Source organism: Pteropus alecto, unplaced genomic scaffold, assembly GCF_000325575.1.
Source record: "Pteropus alecto unplaced genomic scaffold, ASM32557v1 scaffold45, whole genome shotgun sequence".
NCBI lineage: Eukaryota > Metazoa > Chordata > Mammalia > Chiroptera > Pteropodidae > Pteropus > Pteropus alecto.
In genome coordinates, this window is record NW_006442491.1 from 19,084,680 (window position 1) to 19,096,482 (window position 11,803).

The following is an 11,803-nucleotide window of genomic DNA, read 5'->3' on the forward strand; positions in this document are numbered from 1 at the left end:
AGAAAGAAAGATTCATTAAGAATTCTTCATTGAGGGTGAATTTGTCGCCAAAATCAGGGTGTTTTGTGTAAACACCTTCTGGTTCAGAAACACAGACACAAGCCCTGGGAAGGAAGGGAGAACATTTGCCAAGGGAAAAATGGGCCTCACCAGGCATCACTGGAGCCTGGACCCCAGAACCAGGTCTCCTCCACCTTGGGGCCCAAAGAGGACTGGACTAGGCTGACCCCTGACCCCTGCCAATGGGCCTGGATGGGAAAGGGTTGAGGGAGGCTGCCAAATTGGTCACCTCTTGGCTGTGACAGGCCCTTAGAGAGCACCCCTGACTACTGGAAGTGTTGGAGAGGGAGGTCATGTCCAAGCCTTTGAGACAGTCAATCTTGAAAGGACTATTGTTTCTGAACCATCGATTTCACAAATATTTATTGACTACCCTGGCTCAGTTATAGGGATTCTGCCATGAACAAAACCAAACATGGTCCTTGCCCTCAGAAAGTTTCCAATCTGGTGGAAGAGACAGACAATAAACACTTGAACAAGTAAATATGTCATGCCCAGGTGGTGATAAGTGCTCTGGAGAACAACAGAGAAGGACAAGGTAAAGATGGAATGATGGAGGGGCTATTTGAGATCAGGTGGTCAGGGAAGACTCTGAAGAAAGAGGTGGCACTTGAGCAGAGAGGTGGAGGGAGTGAGGGGGTGAGCCATGTGGATATTTTGAGGAAGAGCATTCCAGGCAGAGGGAAGAGCAAATGCAAATGCCCTGGAACTTGGAAGAACAGCAAGACCAGTGTAGGTGGAACTGAATGAGCAAGGGAGAGAAGGTAGGAGATGAGGACAGAAAGGGGGAGGAGGCACTGAACATGCGGGGCTATAGAAGGGGCTATAGATGCCCTTCCCAAATTGGCAAAGCCCTCCTTGGAGGTCACCTGCTGACATTGCCATGCATGCCTGTGGCTTCCTGCTTCTCTCTGCTCATGGATTGAGTGGGGAATGTGGTGAGTTAATGCCCACAGGAGTGGCCTTCAACCAAGAAAAGAAAGGAGTTAGTGGCTGCATAACCCAGCTTCTTTGCCTTTTTGTGGGAGACCCAAGAGGAGGCTGTTAAAATTACCCAGGTAAGATAGATTGGTTGCTGGAGCAGAGGTAGCAGTGGGGCTGGTGAGCACCAGTGGAATTCTCAGGGACCTTGCACACATTCCTCAGTCAGCCTGGATTAATTTTCTCCCACATCTTTGTACCTGCGTAACTACTACATATATCCCACTTATCAGCTTGTTGTCACCTCCCCCTACAGGTCAAGAGTCCCCACTTAGCCCCCACAGCTTCCCGGGCTTCCCCCACCTCTACACTTATCATAACATCTTTTTTCTGTAATAATCTCCCTTGCCAGTTATGAGCTCCTCAAGGCAGGGACCTTATGTCTTGTTCGCTGCTATGTCTCCAGAACCTAGAATTGTGCCTGGCACACAGTGGGTGATAACATCTATCACTTTCCAGGATGATAATATAATTTACTTATATTATTTACAGGATGAAGGAGTAGACTCAATATGAAGTAGAACTTTCTAAAATCCAAAGTCTCCAAAGATGAACAAGCTAACTCAAGGGTAAGTGATTGCCCATCCCAGAAGGTATGCAAAGCTGGACTGCCACATGGTTGAGATATTGCAGAGGGTGAGTTCCTCTGCAGTCTTAGATGGGGGTGATATCCACTAAGTCTTTTCTAACCAGATAAACTCAACCTGGTCAGACTGAAGGAATGCCTCCCATCTTTAGCCACCTCAAGCCTGGGCCAGAAAGGAGGTGGCTGCTGGAGCTTTGGTGTTTGGGGACTGACCAACTTCATCCATTCCCCTTGGATCCCTTTTTACTACTTTTGTGCACCCCTCCTTGGTAAGTGTTCAGTAACCTGCACTCACTTCTCTTCTTGGAGGGGACTGCCATCAGGCTGCTGGAACCTCCTGAGGGGACTTATCCTCCCCTTAAGCTGTAACCCATCATTTCAGGGATATGAAAGCTCACCTTCCCTGCTTGGGCAGCTGGCGGGGATGTGGGTGGATAACTCTGAGGTATAATTACACTCAAGGTCTCCTGTGGGATTGGGCTGAAGCAAACACCCACAAGACATCCGCAAGCCCTACTTGGCTTCCTCTCCTTCCCAGTCGTGCCTCCTCTACTCTTTTATGGTCAAAACTCTCCAATGCTCCCATCTCATTCAGTAAAAGCCAAACTCATGACCAAAGCCCATAAGGCCCTGCATGACCTGCCCTACCTCTCTAGGGCATCTCCCACCTCTCTCCTCACCTCCTTGCCGTTCCTCAAACATGCTAGGCACAGTCCCACCTCAGGACCTTTGCACTGGCTGCTCCCTGTGCCTGCACTTCCCCTTGACATCAATATGTCTCCCTTCTTCATTTCCTACAAGTCTTTGCTTAAATCCCACCTTCTCAATGTTGCCTACCCCAACCACCCTAATCAAAAATGCAACCCCTGCCCTTCCCAGTACTCCTGATCAACTTCCTCTGTCCTACTTTTCTTTTTTTAAATAACACTTATCACTTTCCATGAGGGTGGGGAATCTTTGTCTCATTTGTTACTGATATATCCCAAATGCTTAGAACAGTGCCTGGCCCATAGTACGTACTCAATAAACATTCTTGAATGAATGAATAAGAAAAAGAGCCAGAATTGTAACCAAGGCAGATACTCTCCGAGGTCAGGCTCTTAACCCCTACGCTGGAAGTAGGGAGTGGAAGTGACAGATCACCGCAGGCCTTGCTGGCTAAGGTAAGGGAGTTGTATTTTGTTCTCAGACCAGTGTGAAGGTTTTGAGCAAGCACAGAACATGATTGGGCTTACTTTGTGAAAGCTCCCTCTTTCTGTGTGGATAGGATGAGCTAAAATGGGCAAGTGTGGTACAGTCCTCTGGGTGTGTGTGTGTGTGTATGTGCATGTCAGTGGTGGGAGGGTGATGATGGGGACTTGGAGAGGTGACAGGGCTGTGTCTGCACTGGGGCTGGGAGCAGCAAGAAACCAGCTCATATTCTATTTCTCCAGGCAGCCTGGGAGGCTGCTTCATGGGCTCTGGACTGTGAGTAGTCCAGGCCGGGCCTTCCAGCTGCTGACAATATGTCCCTGTCTCACAGATGGGCTATTTGCTCTCCTGGGTGGTCCCCATCTCCTCTCTCTGCTTCCTTTGCGCCCCTGTGGGCTTGGCAGGTGGAGGGGAGGCCTCCACTCCCTCTCCTCTCCTGACCCAGAGAATAATCCTTTATATTCATGCGCTTCTCCTTATGTCCTCACTTCATCCTCCCACAGCCCCCAGTTACAAGGAAATCTGATTCCCATTAGGCTGATGAGGACATTGAGGCCTGGAAAGGGGATGGGACCTCCCAAGGTCATGAAGCCAGATGGGGACGCTAGGTGGGGAGCTGCCTCCCAACTCCCCACCCCTCGATTTCATCAGGCAACAGATGGTCCCAAGGTTTGACCTCAAAGAGAATACAAGCCCAGAACGTTTCAGGCCTCCCTGAGCTGGTCTTTACCACTACCTTTCATACTAAATCCATTCCTTTTAAATTCCATGAATAGATTCTTTTTATTGAAAATGAAAACATGACAGAGAAAAATAAAGATTCTTTTTGACACTCCTCCCCCACCTCGGTTTGGGTGTGTATTTTCAGAACTATGATATTTGGGTTATATTTTCAGAACTATGATATTTATTTAAGGACATAGTTAGGAACGCAAAGAACATATATAAGACTATTATGTACATGGCAGAGTAGGAAGGTGGGACAGAGAACATTACACTAAAATGAACCCACTCCACTACCTGTTTGCTCTTGGGCATTTTTGATTCAGGTATTTCAATCTCTCTCTCTTACTTTCTTACAGCAGCAAAATCTTCTGTAGTGTAAGCACCACAGTTCATTTGTTTATCTAACTTTCTAAATCAAAATTTATAGTTATTTTTCATGCAATTAAGTACAGAGGGTTGAATTAATCCCACCTCTCAGTTCTTAACACATGGTCACGAGTTAGTCTGCGAAGACCCTCTATTGTTTGTATTATTTTCTTCTTCCTCCCCCTACTCAATTCTGACTTTGCCAAAACCTCTGCTGTTTGATATGTCCTTAAATATTTGAGATTTCTTGTAAAATGCATAGTAATTGTTTTATGCGTTTATGTATTTTTTAAATTCTTACTAAGGTATAACACGTGGAAGAGCACACAAATCATAAGTGTACAGTTCAATGAACTTTGAAAAACTGAACACAACCATGTAAGCAGCACTCAGATCAAGCAACAGAACATCAGTAGCCCCTAAGGATATCCCCTTCAAGCCCTCCTAACCACTACCCGAAGAAGAACCACTCCCCTGACTTCTAACACCATGCACGGGTTTGGCTTGTTCTTGAACTTTGTACAAATGGAATCCCAGCGTGTGCTTTTTGTGCCTGACTTCTTTCTTTCACCATTTTATTCATGAGATTTATCTCTACTGTTGTGTGTAGCTATAGATCACTTACTCTCAATGGCGTAGTGTATTCTATTGGATGACTACACCATAATTAAACCATTCTGCTGTTGGTGGACATGTGGTGGTTTCCAGCTTGAGGCTGTCACAGAGTGCAGATATAAATAATCACATATGTATCTTTGGGCACACACACACGTACGCATTTCTGTTGTATGTATACTTAGGAGTGGGATTGCTGGGTATGTTATCAGTAGTAGATACTGATAAACTGGGCATATATTCTAAATCCACATAAATATTATTGTGCTGTAAGTCATGTTTATTTCCTACCTTTTTTTTTTTTTGCTCCTCCTGGTGTTTCTCTGATCTATCCATGTACTCTGTGTACCTATAGTTCCTTGCTCCTGGCAGCTCCAGAGAACCCAGAACTGCTTTCCTCACATTTTACTTGTCCTCTCCCTTGGTTGTGGATGCTCGAGTCTCCTTTTTCTCCCCATCAGCACACACAGTGCCACACCAAACACCTTAGTGTGCTGTTGCCTTGTCACAGGACAGGCATACACTTGTTTTTCTTAAATGCTGCCACATTCTTCTCCAGGACAGCTGTACTAATTTACACTTTTACCAATGATGCACATCCTCACCAACATTAGGCACTATCCACCTTCTACGGCTTGCCAGTGTGGTAGTATATTTACCGAACCATCTCAGGTGGATGGACCTTTAAATTGCTTTCCATCTTTTGGGATTATAGATGCTGCTGCAATGATCCTTCAGGAACACATCTCCTGGTACTTGTCTGTGAGTTCAACTTCTCTGCCTCATCTTCCACCACTCTTCTTGAACCCTAGGTGGGAACCCTGACTTTCCCACCTCTCTCTGCCTATGCTCAGGCTGTGCCCTCTGCCCTCTGCCCTCTGCCTTTGCTTTCCTTCTCTACTTCTGCGTGCTTACTCCTCCCATAATGCCCCTCCTCCTAGAAGACCCTCCTTCTCTGACCTGACCCCTCAAGAAGGTTGCTAACCATCATATTCTCCAGAAGGACTTTGGTCCTCCTTTTCTTCTGGCATCAATCCCTTACCTCTTTTGAAATAGACCCATTTTTTGCTATGGTTTTGGCTTTCTTACCGGCCTGGGAGCTCACTGAGGCCAGAGGCTCTGTGGGCTTCCCCTCAGGTACCCAGGATTTTCAGAGGATGCCTCACAAGAAGTCTGCTGAACAACTGAGCAAGGCTATGACCTAACCATGCCTTGGAGGGAATTAAGGGTCTAGTCTGTCTGGCTGTCTGTCTGTCTGTCTGTCTTCTTTACCAGCCAGAACTTTTCAGGAGTAACTCATTCTACTGGAAAGAGGGTAGAACATGGAATTAAGACTTCCCCTCTCTTGGGTGGAGATGAGTGACTTGACCCATCTGTAAAATGGGTGTTAGCAAGGTAAGAAAGACAAACGTGTCCCCTTTGTACCTTTGAATTTTGAACCATGTTAATGTATTAATTATTAAATAAATAAAACAATCATGTTTGTTTAAAGGACTTTCAGATTCTATAAGGAAGAAAGTGACATCAGAACAGAGATGACATTCCAAGATTATTGAATTGAAGGTGTCTTAGTGGTTCCCTTGTCTTACAAGTGAGGAAGCTGAGGCCTAGGGAGGGAAGGTTACTTGCTCAAGGTTACCTTGAGCAATTAATGGCAGAATCAAGAGTGGCTGTTACCTGAATTATAGACCTGGGTCCTTTCATGTCACAGCTGGCTCAGGATCACTAAGCATTGATGTGCCAAGCTCTGCTAAGTGCTAAGGACACAGTGGTGAACAAGATAGGCATGATTACTGCCTTCACAGATTTTATATTCTAGACAAGAAACAAATACATATTATAACTTCATATAGTGATAAATGCTTTGGATAAAAAATAAAGCAGATGAGGGGATAAAGTGTCAAGGGAAAATTATCAGGAAAACCCCTCTGAAGAGGAAACATTTTAGAGAAGAGAAAGATGGAGCTTCTGAATACCTGGGGGAATAAAAGTCACAAAAGCTGGGTGGGAGGGAGAAGGTTGGAGTGTTAAAGGAATAGCAAAAAGCCAGCGTGGCTAGAACAGAATGAGCAAGGGAGACAGAAGGAGGTGAGGTCAGAGAGGAGAGTGGGAGAGAGTCTATAGGCAGGGCTGAGGACTTTGGCCCAAAGTGAGGTAGGTAGTAGTCAGAAGGTTCTCAGCTGACAAGGAACCTGATCAAATTTCCTCTTTTAAAAGGGCCCCTCTGGCTAATGGTGGAGATGGAACATTAGGAGGGGAAAGATGGGCTGCAGGGAGCACAGTGAAGAGGCATAGCCTGGGGCAGTGTGGTGGGGAGCAGAAGTCTTCCCATCTGTGCAACTAGGGAGTTAGATGAGAGATCCCTTAGGGCCTTTCCAGCTCTGGCAGTTTGTAATTTGGTGGATTATCTCAGCACACACTAAGGAGGTGTAGCCAAGCCACTGTTTTTCTTTTCTCATAATCTCAGTTTCTTCTCTTGGATTCTGAGTCTCGACAGAGCCCAGATGATCTGAGGCTCAGAGCAATGACTCCTGACCACCCCCATCACTGCCAGTCCCACTCCTGTTCCCACCTCCAAGGGACAGATGGGCGGGCAGCAGAAGGCAGTTGAGCCTCAATGCCTGCAGGGCCCCGGGAGAGAAAATTATCCGAGAGTTCATAACCCCTCTCTGCCTTGCAGATCTTGAGTTAAAAGCCCCAAATGTCACAGCCCCAAGAGACAAGGGTTGGAGGGTGCCAGGAGAGGGGCAGACCAGGTGCTTTTATGACAGCAGCTGCCCACATGGGGCAGAGACCTGGGTTGCTAAGAACTCCAGCCCTGGGAGCGGGAAGCCATTAGCACTGAGGCTGAAAACTGGTGGCCTTCAGGCTGTGTCTGACCCACTGACCTATTTACTTGGCCTGAAAAGTGTTTTGAGAAAAAAAATGGAACCAACATTTAAAAATCAAGAGATTTTACAATACAATCCAGATTTCTGGTTTCTCTTGAATAATCTGACCATACCAACTGCCTATTCCCATATGACAGCATTCAGCAGTAGCTGATTACCAGCTGTCCCCATTATTATATTATTTTACTAATAGATAAATACATTTACGTGATTCCAAAAAAATATGTAAATTGGCATATAGTAAAGTCTTCTTCCTATCTTTGTTCTCCTTCTTCCCAGTGCCCCCTTCAGTAATTTCGTTTTCTTATGTATACTTCTAAAGTTTCTTTATGCACATACGAACATGCATATATTCTCCCTTTTCACTCAGCTTTGTCTCCTGTCCCTTGCTTTCCCCAATGGAGGCCTCTCTGAATTAGAAGGGCTTCACCACCTTCTTTACTGCCCCATGCTATTCTGTTGTCAGGAAGTCCATGATTGATTTAGCCAGTCCCCTACCGATGGGCATTTGGGTCCTTCCCAATATTTGCTGTTATAAACCATGCTGTGTCAATTATCTCACACATCATTTGCTTAGGACCTAAAGGAATATTATTAGAAACTGGTCCAAGCTGAGGGTGCAATAGGCATGGACTGAGCTCTCAGTTAATTGAGGAAATGTGATGAGAGTTATTCCCGAGTGATTCTCAACAAAGCCCGGAGACCATGCCCTTGAGGACTAAGGAAAAGCGCCCAGATTTTCTTCTGCCACTTGATAGATATGGGACTTCCCTCTGGGCCTCAGTGTCCCCATCTGTAAAATTAGAGAGGGGTTCAGGGAACTGGATGAGATCTCAAAGGGCCTGGCAATTTCTGACCAGCTGTGGTTTACCTTCTACCTCCACATGAGCCAGACCCAGCCTCTTCTCAGCCCTTGAATGAGCCTGGCTCAACCCTATTACAGAGCCTTTGCCCAAGCTGTTCTGCCACACCTGCCCCTTACCCCCGCTGGAACACCACTCTTGTACTTCTTTATTGGTCCTAGTCTGAATCCCTGATCTCATGCTACTCAGAACACACTAGTCCAAAGTGCTTAGGGCAGAGTTCCCAATATGATACCACTGACAGGTGGGTCACTTTCACCTGACCTGCACTTTAAACACTCCATCAAATCCTTCCTTCCTCTGTGTTACCCTGCCCTGTTGCCTGAACTAGAGTTCTTGAATGCCAGCTCTGCTATTTTCTAACTAATGGCCTTGGGCAAGTGACAGTACCTCCCTGAGTCCCAGTTTCTTTACCCAAAAAGTGGCTGGTTTGAGAATAATGTGGCAATATCAGTATAGGTCTTAGCATGACTCCTGACATACAAAGGGACTGTTAATTCTATAAGTCACTGCCCTTGTCTGAAACAGTTCCTTGTTTACAAAATGGGGAAAGTAATAGAACCTATTTCGTAAGGTTGATCATTCATTCATTCATAGTTCATTCATTCAATCAGTGATTTTTTATGGAATACCCGCTGAATGCTAGGCACAGCAGTGGGTATTGGGCAATTTGCTGGTGAAGAAAATGGATGAATCTTTCCTCTGTGGCAGCCATTGAAGAGCAGCAGCCATGGCTCTGCATTACTCCATGGCTGTGGTCCGCAACACGGGCCATAAGGTGACCAAGAACATGAGCAAGCTGAGGCACAGGCATCACTGCAGATGCCTCACCAAGCATACCAAGATTGTGTGGGACATGATCTGAGAGGTGTGCAGCTTCACCTTGTGTGAGCTGCACGCCAGGGCACAGCTCAAGGTCTCCAAGGACAAGCAGGCCCTCAAATTCATCAGGAAAAGGGTAAGGACACAAACCCATGCCAAGGAGAGCTGAGTAATGTCCTGGTGACCAAGAAGGACTAAGCCCCCTCCCCTCTGTGAGTAATAAAACCTTATAAGAAAAAAAGATGAATTGTCCCAACTTTCATGGAGCTCCCAGGTGATTCCATACAGACAAATATAAAAAGATAAACTGCCAGTATACTGATGTCAAGAAGGAAAAGACTAAAGTGTCATGGAAACTCATAACAGAGCTATGTCAGGGAGACTTCTCTGAGGGATAGGGATCAGGGCACAGCTGGGTGGGAGATCTAGGAGGGCTTCCTGTGGGAGACATCACACCAGCTAACAATCAGCATTAATTATATCACCACAGTCCTAGGAGGAAAGCACTAGTTACCACCTCCCCCTTCATTATACTTTCTTTTCTAAAGCTAGGAGAAATTGAGTGACTTGCCCAAGGTCACGGAGCCAGGAAGGGATTAGTAGGTTTTGAACCTAGGTTTCCTGGCTCCAGAGTCTCAGACATAAAATTATGTCTTCGATTGCCTGTTTGAACAGGCCTATCCTGGGATTTAGAGAGGCATGGCTGGTAGAAGGCCTCTCTCCACTGGGAGGTGCGGGGCGGGCAGAAGTGAGAACCTAATTCTGTCAAGCTCCATCCAGGCACCTGTGAGAAGGCAAAGATCCAGACACATGCAGAACTGGCCCAGAGTTATAAGGGGGTCGGGGGTCAGATCTTTCCTTTGCCCAGGATTCTGTACACTCCATGAGTCTCCCTGTCTATGGTTGTAGGAGAAAAAGGAAAAAAAAAGATATTGCTCCTGCCTAAATCACATTGGGACTCAGACTCCCCTCCAACCCAGTCCACAAAAACTCCCACTAGTCTATACATGCCTGTGGATAGAACTGAGAAACTGTCAGCTTTGAATTGAGCCTGGAAAACTCCTTTAATCCCTAATTTTTCCTCCTCCATTTTCAGCCTTGGGCAACAGCTGGCACTTCAACCTCCTGAGCATTGCTGGGACCAAAACAGTCCCTGGACACGAAGAGGGATGCTGGCCTGCAGGACTGCAGATGGCTGCTCCTTCCTGACCCAGGGCAGCTGTCTCCCTTCATCTTTTCTTCTTTGCCACTCTGAGGCGCAGTGGTTCTCAAACCTCCCTCCTCCCCTCTTCTTTCTTCGCTTTCTCTCCTAATTCTTCTCCTACTCTTGAGAGGTAGTAAAACCTATTCTAGAGCCAGTTTATAGGTTTGAATTTGGCTCTAGCACATTCTGTGTGACTCCGAACAAACTAGTTAACTCCTGTGTGATTCAGTTTCTTCATCTGTAAAATGAGAGGGAAAATGTAAATTATCTCACAAATTATGAGGATAAAATGAATTAGTAATTATACAGTGCTTAGAAGTCCTAGGCAAAGAGAGACTGCTGTAAGAGTGTATAATAAATACATCCACTTTGGGCAAAGGGTGGGAGTATGAGGAATCCTACCCCCTCTCCTGAATTACTGTTGTATTCTCCCTCTGGTCTCTTGACCCTCAGGCTGTTTTGCTAAGAGCACTTCTCTCCTCTGGCTGCAGGGTCTTCATTCAAATTCCTTGACTTGATCATATTACCCTCCTGGTCAAATAATGCAGTGGTTCACCATTGCTTCCTGGATAAAGCATATCTTCTGGCTCTTTAGGATCTCATCCCTCAGAATTCTCCAACCTCATCTTTCCCCCTCCCAGAATCTGTGATCCAGATTTCCTTGAAAACGTGCCCTCCACTCTCGGGCCTCCAGGCCTTTGCACAAGTTCTTCCCTCCTCTGGTGTTTCCTCCCTTCCCTTCCCCTCCCTTATTGTCCCCTCCCCTGCCCCTACACTACTAGGGCTGTGGCCATATGAAAACAGTCCTTAAGGAGGAAAAGGGGAGAGTGGGGAAGAGACAGCAACTCTCAAGACCTAAGTTTTCTCAGCTTGAAAACAGTAAGAAAAAGACAATAAGAAAAGAGACCTCTGAGGATCAAAGAAGGGGACGGGACAATATGTGAACACTGTAAACTATGAAGTGGCGCGTTAGCATCGCGTGACGGCTAAAGGGTTACAGGGGCACCCGCCTAAGCAGTCCCTTACTTCTAAGTTCCTGGTTTACCCCTACCCTTCAGGCCACTGGAGGTAAACCGAGGAGGTAAATGGAAGAGGAGAGGATGGAGAGAAGGGCGGTGAAGAATAGAGAAAGGAAGTGGAGTGGGGCGGGGTGGGGGGTGGGAGTAAGAGGCAGAGAGCATGTGGTTGGGGCCCCACACCTCTGAGGAAGGAAGGAGAGGGTGACCTGGGATGCTCTCCCCTCCCCTCTCCCTCTCCCTTCCCAAGGGGGAACCCGGATCCGGCCACAGCCCAGGCAGGGTGGGGGAGGGGCGAGGGCGGCGCCGAAGAAAATGAATAATTAAAGTAGAAGGAAGGAGGAAGAAGAGGACAAGGAGGAAGAGGAGGAGACGGGAGCCACCCACGTAGGGTCCTCCCCACTCCGCACCCCACCCCCTCCGCCTCCCGGAAGTCGCTCCCCGCCTCCTGCTCCGCCAACATGGCCGCGAAGTCTGATGGA

At 46.8% G+C, this 11,803-nt stretch overlaps 1 protein-coding gene across 1 annotated transcript in view; it reads left to right on the top strand.

The window, feature by feature from the left end:
* The first annotated feature begins 9,009 nt into the window (after positions 1–9,009).
* The window catches only part of XKR7 (XK related 7), a 25,147-nt gene continuing 22,353 nt past the window's right edge, over positions 9,010–11,803 (top strand). Inside the window, exons 1-2 of the mRNA XM_006921706.2 lie at positions 9,010–9,083; positions 9,183–9,237. Coding sequence (XP_006921768.2) covers positions 9,010–9,083; positions 9,183–9,237 — 129 coding nt within the window. The remainder of the gene's footprint in view (positions 9,084–9,182; positions 9,238–11,803) is intronic.